General features: G+C 44.1%; 1 protein-coding gene across 1 annotated transcript; it reads left to right on the top strand.

The window, feature by feature from the left end:
* Nucleotides 1-317: 317 nt before the first annotated feature.
* ABRACL (ABRA C-terminal like) lies at nucleotides 318-7,814 on the top strand. The gene is made up of 3 exons (XM_082216011.1): nucleotides 318-526; nucleotides 4,415-4,481; nucleotides 5,854-7,814. Exons 2-3 carry the CDS (start codon nucleotides 4,421-4,423, stop codon nucleotides 6,036-6,038), a joined length of 246 nt encoding a protein of 81 aa, XP_082072137.1. The 5' UTR covers nucleotides 318-526; nucleotides 4,415-4,420; the 3' UTR covers nucleotides 6,039-7,814.
* The last annotated feature ends 2,041 nt before the right edge of the window (nucleotides 7,815-9,855 follow it).

The following is a 9,855-nucleotide window of genomic DNA, read 5'->3' as shown; positions in this document are numbered from 1 at the left end:
CTATGTGACTCCCACCAGTTTAACGATGGCAGCAACAAAATGAGTTCCCCCTGCTTTACACTATATAGAGAATATATATATATATTCTCTCTATAGGTTAAGTAGGAGTGGAAGGACTGTGGACTTAGTTCAGTTCTGGTATTCAAAATGAATTCCTGGGCTTACAATTCTTTAAATTCTTTTGAATCAGGCTGGGGCATCTCCAGGTTCTGGCGGGGCCAAAACAGATCCCGCAAGTATGGAGTCTGCCCACGCAACTCTAACAACAGAGGACAGGGCTTCTGTACCTGTTTCGCTCGCCCCACCTCCTCTCCCTCTCCCAAGAGAGCTTCTGTTCCTTTCTGTGGGCGGCACCTACCCTATTCTCGTGCCTTTTTTTTTTGGCAGCAGCTTCCCTCCTTCTGACACTCCCTCCGAGAGCCACACTTCCTCCTGTACTTTGCTTCCGAAGGCGGCTCCTTTCTAACCATTCAAAGAAACCGGAGGAAGGAGGAGAAGGAATCCTGCGCAGGGGAATCTGATCAAGGTGAGCGTGGAGATGGGGGCGCACCACGAGGGTCGGCAACCGGTGGTGGGCGGCGGCGGCGGCATGGAGGGGCTCGGTGGTTGGCCAGCCGACTCAGAGCTGGGGCTCATGGATGGGGGGAACAGGCGAATGCATGCAGCCATTAAGTAAAACCTGCGTTTTTGGCGCTGAGATCCAAGGCGGTGGCGATTTTGGGGAGCCCGGGGATCTCTCGCCCTGGCCCTGCTTAGGAAGGAGGCGGCGTGTCAACCTGCAGTACTTCCGCACCGGGGTCCCCCACGTGACCTGCTGCACGCGGTTGGGGACTGAAAGGAAGAAGCCGCCGGTGCGCGTCACGTATTATTTTTTATTTTAAGAAAAAGGGGTGGGGAAGGGGTCTAAAGACTCCTTCCCTCCTTTTCTTAAATTAAACAATTAAAAAATCCGGATTCTTTGCTACTGCTAAGGGTTTGTGATGGGCTCTCACCCCTATAAGGCAACAGCAGCTGATATGGAATCAGGGCTGATCTTCCCCCTAGTAAAATAAAATAAATCAACATGCTTTGCGGGACTTAATGCTCAGCATAATGGCAGCACCAGGGTGGCATTCCTAAGCAAGCTCATTTTGGGTGGGCGGAGTGGGGCTGGCTTCCAAGCAAAAAAGCCTGGGGTCGGGGCTGCAAGGCTCGCTCCCGGGGCGGCACGTGCGCCGCCGTCTGCTTTCCTCCAATCGGCGCCTGCGAGTTGTTTCCACGCCAACAGTTCCCACTTCCCCGTGTCCGCCCCGCCTCCGTCTCCTCATTGAGTCTCCAGCACAGGTTCCCTCGCGGAAGAGCTGACGCGCGGCGCGCCTTCTGGGCTTGCTGCTGCTCTTGGAAGCAAATGACGAAGAAAGCAGCGTGTGACCTGTGGGGTGGGGGACGCGCACAGGCAAAAAGCTGTTTTGCCGAGGTAGCCTGGGAAAGGAGGGTTTGTGGGAGCAGCAGCAGCAGCAGCAGCAAGGAAGGCTCCCTTGGCGTGATCTGAACCCAGAGGCAACATTGCCAAATTAGGGTGTGCAAAGCATCAGGAAGGAAGTTACTCAGCGACTGGTTTGCAGAGCGCTGAACTAACCCACACGAAAGGAATTTGTGGTCCTAAACACAACCAACCCATTTCCTGCCTCTCCTGCACTCCTAGGACCAGCATCCTGAGTCAACTCCCCCACTAACATTTAGCTGTTGCAGGGGTGAGGAATCTCTGGTTCCCCAGACTCCAGTTTCCACTTTTTCCAGATAGCATGGCCACTGGTCAGGGGAGATGGGAGTTGCAATTCTACAGCCTCTTGATCTATTGGGATCCAACTTCACGCCTTAGCATTCTGTGAAAATTTGGAGATAAATATATCCTTTCAACACCTTGGAATAATGTGTGAACAGAAACATATTCAAGGAGACATTGGCCACTTCCTGCCACATTTATTCTTATTCCAGTCTTCAACTGGGAATATACTTGTTCCAAGTTGTTGCATTTCATGTAATTGTGGAAGCAGGATCATGACAGTGATAAATGTGTGTAGCAGCTACAGTCATTTACTCACTTGCTGGGCAGTAAGTCTCATTGAACTCAGTGTTTCTTCTGAGTAGACATGTTTAGGATTCTACTTCTTAACTGAAAATATGGCAATTTCTTAGCCATCATGGTTATGGTGAACAGACAGGAAATTAAGAGACAGTCTGCTAAAGTCTCTGTCCTGCTTCTAATATGTTCTGTGTTCTGTGTTAAAGTGATAAGGTGAATGTCTCTATTGAAACATCATCTGGGGGCAGTAATAGTTTGTGGACTGATTCTTGAAGAAGAACTTGCAGGTCTGTCAACTCCTGTTCAAGGGTTTAGTTCTGGACATTCTGTGGGAGATATCCAACTAATTTGTCCCATCAGCACAAGGATTTCTGCTGGCACAATGAAACTCAATCCCCCAGCCCCTAAATCTGTTTTGGGATTTCCCCCAGCTCTTCAGTACAGATTTTGGATGGGTGTGGGGTATGTGGGCAGGAGAGAAGACAGAGGGAAAGTTCTGCTGTGTAAGCAGAAATCCTTGTGCTGACAGGACATGTTAGGGCGGTATCCAGATATGCGGTTCATATACAGATACAATAATTTTATCCAGTAAAAATGCCATTGGTTGGCTTAAGAAGTAATTTGCTTCAGCGGGTCAGTATCATTGGAGGTGGTAATGTTACAGCATATGTTGTCAGGATGCTGTGGTCTGTGACCACCTGCCTATCTATGATAAAATTATGTTTTTGGTGTTTGGCCGTTTTACTCTTCCACTTTTTTTTCAGAGGAACTGTGAAACCACTTCATGTGCAATGTTTCTTTTAAAAATGTATACCCAATGAGACAAATATGTATGGAAACACTTATATTCCACAAGTATACAAATCAGAGAGACAGCATTGACTGCAGTTCTCTGCTGAATGTACGCCCAGTGGCAAATCCTAGTTTACTGCTGTGTAATGTGTGGCATAATCCTCATGGCACGCTACCAGCTTACACAATTCCACCATCAACTGTAACTTCATTGTTTTTGGAAAAACAACAACTTCTCTTTTCCTACCAGAGGAACAAAAAAGATAAAACTAATGGCTGGCCTCCACATGTTCACTTTGCATTGCTTCATGTGACTGCCGTTACTATATAATGAAACACTTGTGTTCAGGGCTTACTACACAGATTGGGTCATATCTCTAATGCAGAGCAAATTATCATCAAAGTTTGATGTGGTAGCATGATAAGCACTGCCTGATGCACATGGTAAACTCCTCTAGTGTTGTTTTATGTGCTATGTGGAGCACGTTAAAGTGACAGTAATGTGTCAGCAGCAACGCTTAAACCTTTTCTCAGCCTATGGGCAGATATTCTTCTACATATTACAGCTATTCTGTTCTATGTATTACAACCTGTTGCACTTTGGGTGCCACACATGCATGTTCACACACACATGCCCTTTCTGAAAGCATATGGAATACAATCCTTTAATTAGCCATGCTGGAATTAAATATGGCACGTCTCTCCAATTTAGACCAGAGCTGAACCACCTGTGGTTTCAAAATTAACAATGCTTATTCCAATAACCTGAGCACAAAATGCACATGGACCATAAAATATCTAGAACCAGTAATCAGAGAAGACTCTGCCAGTTTTTCCTTGTGTTTTGTTGAGGAAAGTAATGATTTAAATCCTGCGGGTTGTATCCAGCTCAAGTCATACTCCAAGTAGACCCACTGATATTAATGGATTTAAGTGAGTTAATGGTGGCCAATTTAAAAAAATAAAATGTAAAAAGATGGTGAATTACAGAATCATAGCATTGGAAGGGACCCTGAGGATCAACTACTCCAGGCTTCCTGAACCTCGGCCCTCCAGATGTGTAGAGACTACAATTCCCATCATCCCTGACCACTGGTCCTGCTAGCTAGGGATCATGGGAGCCCTAGCTATAGGGAGTTCCAACAATCCCTAGTTGTAGACCAAAAACATTGAGGAAGCCTGAACTAGTCCAACCCCCTGCAATGCAGGAATATGCAGCTGTAATTGGGGCTGTGCATGAGACTGGGATCGCGGGAAGCATGGCTGCCGCAGCCCCACACTGCCCTCTCCAAGAAGCCTTGCAAGGCTCGGATCCACAGAGGGTGGCACGAAGAGGGCACAGCAGCCATGTCACTCAGCACTGGTGTTGCTCCAGTGGCGATAGGGGCTGGGCGGGCACAGTGGACTCTGTTTGTGGGCACACGCACCCTTGTGGCATGGAGACACTCTCCGCCGCTGGCACTGAGTCCACAATAATCCAGTGTGGTGTGATCTGGAAAAGAAAAGAAAGAAAACTGAATGGAACAAGTTGTAACCCATTAAATAATTTATTTGTAGGCAACAATGAACATTGAACATGAAATCGGCCTTTTAGTTGAAGAGATTCGGAGACTGGGGACCAAAAGTAAGTATCTGGAACTTAGTGGTTAAGAAAGAAAGAAAGAAAGACGGTAACGGTTTAGGCATCTACCTCACTCTCAAACCGTGGGAGACTGGATCAGTCAAGATTTCTGTACTTAATTTTCTGAGAACAACTCAAATGTGATAGGATACGGTTACAAAATTTGTTCCAGTCTGGAGAATTATCTTTAGCACCTCTGTTTTGGGGTTCACCTATGACTTACGTACTGTAGGAAGTGTCTTCAGAACTCCCCATTTCCAGTTAATGTTTGTCCAGCTGCCATTTTCCTGGGCTCTGATCTAGCAAATTCCTAGCTAGCTATGCTAAGAACACTAGCAGAGTATGTGTGTTTGGCTTTCACTGGCAAAGGCAGCTCTGCTCTGCATTGGCTTCTGTGCTACCTAAATGTGGAGTTTACAGTGAGGGAAAAAAGTATTTGATCCCCTGCTAAATTTTCCCGTTTGCCCTCTGACGAAGAAATGACCAGTCCATAATTTTAATGGTAGGTTTATTATAGCTGTGAGAGACAGAATAACAACAGGAAAACCCCCAGAAACCCAGAAGACAAAAGTCCTTCAACTTTGACGGATGATATACACCAGGCACCCTCAACCTTCGGCCTTCCAGATGTTTTGGACTACAATTCCCATCATCCCTGACCACTGGTCCTGTTAGCTAGGGATGATGGGAGTTGTAGTCCCAAAAAATCTGGAGGGCCAAGTTTGGCCATGCCTGCTTTATGCCATAATACCTTTTTTTTTTTTTTAGTTTTTAAGGTGTGACAAGAATTTTTACAGTTACCCCTGAGTTACTTTAGCTTAACTAGGCCTAAATGATTTTGGGTTGTATTAATAGTACTCAATATAGAATCATAGAATTGAAGTGTTGGAAGGGACCATGAGTTCGAATCTGCTTTTGTCCTTCTAACTTCCTGCGAGTTGAGGGGGGAGAGGCTTCACCAATTTGCCATCTCACACAGATCCACTTTTTTTGTTCCCCTTAATGGCCCATCACCCAGGCGATCACCTCATCAGGAGGCTGGCCTGACTGTTCCAATAATTAGAAGCCTTTATTGGATTTTAACACTTGCTGTATCCTTAGAAAGGTCTCTGCATGTAGTCTAACATCCCAAAGTCATAAAAGTATTTTTCAGATCTGCTTTTAACTGAAAACTGTTCACAAGGCACTTTACAGCAATTCTAAAAACCTAAATAAAAGCAATTCATACAAAGCACAAAAAAACACCAGGACAACTAAAATAATAGGACCAAAAGTGTAAAATCATGCATGAAAATCATGTAAAAGACAATGAATTAATGCTCGATGAAATAAAACTATTGTCTATAATCACAATGTAATTATTTCTTTTGTCTAGATCCTGATGGGACACTGAGTGTGAAGTTTGGTGTGCTCTTTGCTGATGACAAATGTGCCAACCTTTTTGAAGCTTTGGTGGGGACTCTTAAAGCTGCAAAACGAAGGAAGATTGTTAGTTACCCTGGAGAGCTGCTTCTGCAAGGTGTTCATGACAATGTTGACATTTTGTTACTGCAAGAATAGCATAGCTTTCTATGTTCGTTATTTTTTCAGACAAATGAATATACAGAATTCTCAGACCAAGGCCAAGTTTGCATGAACGTGTATTTTGTTATATATCTTTATAATGAAAATGAATGTACTTCTTTGGGGACCTAAGCCTTTCCTTTCCCTTCTATCATTTTGTGAATGCATTGCTGCAAATGAGTGTTGGATAAAATGATATAATGATCTCCCTTTTTCTTTTGTCTCAGGTATTGCATTTTTAAACTGTCCAAATGGTTATTAATGTTTGAACAGGAGATTTTACAAATAATTTAGCTGTGTTTACTAGCTAAAGGCACGAATCCTCAGTGGCCATGCTTATGTTGGTTTCTTTTTTTGTTTTGCTTTTTTATCTTTGTAACTAGGGTAGCCACTAAGATATTGCCCCCTCCCCCGGACACAGATATGTATGAGCAAGTAAATAAACAAAGCTGCAGATTTAGAAATAATTACTGTAATTTAAGTAGAAATACAATACCTTTCACCACAGTGGGGAGTGAAGACTGCTCAGTCTGTTATCTAGGTGCTAAGCCCTGAAGGGCAACTTCAGGGCACTTCCTGTTCTTTATTTTTAATGGTCCTTTATTTTGAAGCCAGGCTTGGACAAGGCCTTCAAATGGAGGAAGCCTTCAAACCAGCATCAATTACTCTAGGCAAAACAAAGTAATAGAACAGAAGGACAGAGACACACAAAGAAGCTTGAAAAAGTCTGTATTTAATAGACTCTTCCCATGTGACATTTGAGAGGCACAACACAGTAGTCTTATGTGATGTATCTCTTTCTGGCCTGTAGCACTTCAGAGGAGTTGTGCAAGGGATAGAAAATGTCTTAGAGACCAGATAAACAAGATAACTGCATAACACTTTCATTTTGAATGACCGCTGTGTAGGACGATTATTAGAGAGCCCAATTCCTCTATAGAACTTGATGGTGCTGCCCATCTGGGAAAATGGGCAACTCACACCTGTTTCCCCCCAGGGAAATTGAGTGGACTCCTATAGGCTGCAGGCTGCTGGAGGTCCAGCCCTTGGTTTGTTTGAGAACACCAATGAGTGTATAAGGAAGAAAGGGCTCCCTCTTTCTAACTTGAAGCCTCTGTGGAGATTGTAGTTTCTTAAGGGTGCATGGAATTGTAGATTTGAGAAGGATATGCTATGTGATTCTTTGGGAGGGTGTGTGCGCTTTAAATGTGCTTTGAATGATGGGAGGAGTGTCTCATGAAAGAAGAAAGCATTGTACTAGAGAATCAGCCAAAACAAACAAACCAAACCAAACTGTTCTACAAGCACATTCCATGATCTTCCACTTCTCTGCTCAGGATAACTGAACTGTTCTTCAAACGTGTGTCATTTGTTCAAAGAACTAATATGACATTTCTGTCCCAATAAACATTCAGGGGGAATATCCAATAGCTTTAAGGAAGTGGCAGTACAATAACCACCCATATTTTGCTACTTACCTTCTAAGTCTGTGGTGGACTTCTCTCCATAGTTCTGTCATGAACTTGAAATGCACTGATGAGTCTGTTGGTTTTGCACTTTCTTTCTCTACTGAATCAGTGGCAAAGTGGTCTTCTGTGAAAGCTTGCCAACAGTCCTGAAAGCTCCAGCTAAAATAGTAAAAAAAAAACAAACAAACATGATAGTTATTTTTTGCCATCCTTTCTCTGTGTAAATAATTTCGCTTTGACTCGAGAGACTTTACTTTGTATGTTTGCGCCAGCAGAATTTGGTTCAATAAAAGTTTCAACTTTCCCCCCGCTCTACGATAAATATTTTCAAGTCTACAAATCTCAGCAGTATTCATGTATTTCTTTCAGTACTGGAAGACACTTGAGCACAGGAACCTTGTTCTGTTTTATATAGATCCTCCTCTCCTATTCTACACACATATTAACAGCCTCAGGGCTGATTCACACATGAAGTTGAAAATGCCGTTTCCTTCCTTTGAGGAATATTGTCTCTCCATGTTAGGTGACATGAGTGGAGCAGCTGGAAAAATGAGGGGGAGAGAAATGGAGCTACCAAGGGTGGCAGGTAGAGTGAAGAAAGAGGGCTGCTTCAGGAGTCAGGGGAGATAGAGTGTATGGAATTGTCAGAGACAGGGAGGGGCTGGAACACCAGAGTGAAGGCTGAATCTGGTAAAACATTCACATAAAAATACATTTTTAAAAAAGTGTCACCCTCCAATTAAATTACCAGTCACATGAGTTTTCATTAACTGAACTGTAAAAACCACAGATCTAGTATGTTACAACACTGGGATGGGGGGCGGGGCAGGGAAGGATCCCTGGTGTGGCTTGTTCTAAGAAATTCCTTCAAAACCATCATCTGATCATAGGCTACCTCTATGGCCTACATGTTTCCTCTGATTTGTTGGTGCTTTTGTTGCCATCCTGTGTAAGAATAATGAAGGTCCATGAGGATCTGTGCCTTGGGTCAGTGTTTTTTGTGGTGCTTCCAGCCCCAGATCTGTACTGTGCATACATGTCCACAGGTGGGAGTGAGATCTCAAGTCTGGAACGCAAGAAAGGCTAGACCTGGGGCTGGCAGGAACTTGAGCTGGTCACTGGGAGCTAGCAAGTACCAGTACTCCAAACAGCAGATCTACACCACACTATTGAATACCACCCCAGTCTCTGAGCAGTACAAGAGTCCAGGGATTCTAGGCATTTACTGGTATACACTTTACTCAGGGTTTGTGTTTCTTTTGGAAATGAGGCACAGCAGAGACTGTGGTGTCTTTAGGATATATGGTTTATTTATGCGTATATAGTATATATAATATATACAAACTGAGCCTACGATGGAGGCGTTCACAGCATTAACACCCCAAGGGGGCCTTGCTTCCCCCACAGCCACAGCCTTGGATTCAAACATCAATCAAACATTGCTCTATCTCTCTCTTGCTTCCCAGCTTTCTGCTTTGCTTCTAGCTCACATCACTCCAGTTCTCTGCTCCCAACTCCGCCCTTGTCCTTCCAACTACCTGCAAATTGAGGGAGAGGAGCCGCACCCATTTGCTGTCTCACACAGACCTTTGTTGCCCTTTATTTTGTTCCCCTTTGTTCACTCAGGCTATCAACTCACCAGGAAGTTGGCCTGGCTAGTCCAATAATGAGAAGGGGGCCCAGGCATTCAACCTAATCCCCCCCAAACTCATAACAATACATTTAAAGCACATCCAGTGCACACTTCAAGCCCATGACTTCCCCCAAAGCATCCTGGGAACTGTAGTTTCCCACCCACAGAGCTACAATTCTCAGCACCCACAACAAACTACAGCTTCCAGGAGTCTTTGGGGGAAGGCATGGGTGTCAAACGTGTGTTGGATGTGCTTTAAATGTATGCTGTGGCTCTGCCCTGAGTTTCATCTGAGCTGTTAGAGACTTTCAAAGGCTCCATCTCTTTGCTGAGAAAGAGAAATAAGAAGAGAAGGAGAAAGGGAAAGGTGCATGGTGGTAAGGATGACATGAGCAGGGTAACAAGGATATGTATGTCCTATGATTAGCAGTTTTTAATCAGCTATTGCCTTCTGGATTTAATAAACATGTGCAATGGAAGTGGAACACATAGACAATGTTCCAGCCTTGAGAAGCAGTAAGAAAGTATAGATATTGCGAAGGTGTAATTGCAGGGGTGGGGAAGGCTATGGTGTTAGTCATGTGTTTGTCAGAGTTGCTCTAAAGAAGCCTTCATAAATTCTAGTTCCCTACTCCATAAATAAACAATAACTTGACTTCAAATCTTGTTGAGCTGAACCTCGCTAGTAGAAAACCCGCGGGAGCAAATAAGA

Source organism: Podarcis vaucheri (genome assembly GCF_965113315.1).
Source record: "Podarcis vaucheri genome assembly, chromosome: 3".
Classification (NCBI taxonomy): Eukaryota; Metazoa; Chordata; class Lepidosauria; order Squamata; family Lacertidae; genus Podarcis; species Podarcis vaucheri.
The sequence above is the reverse complement of the archived record's forward strand: the minus strand, read 5'-3'. Positions and strand labels throughout refer to the sequence as shown.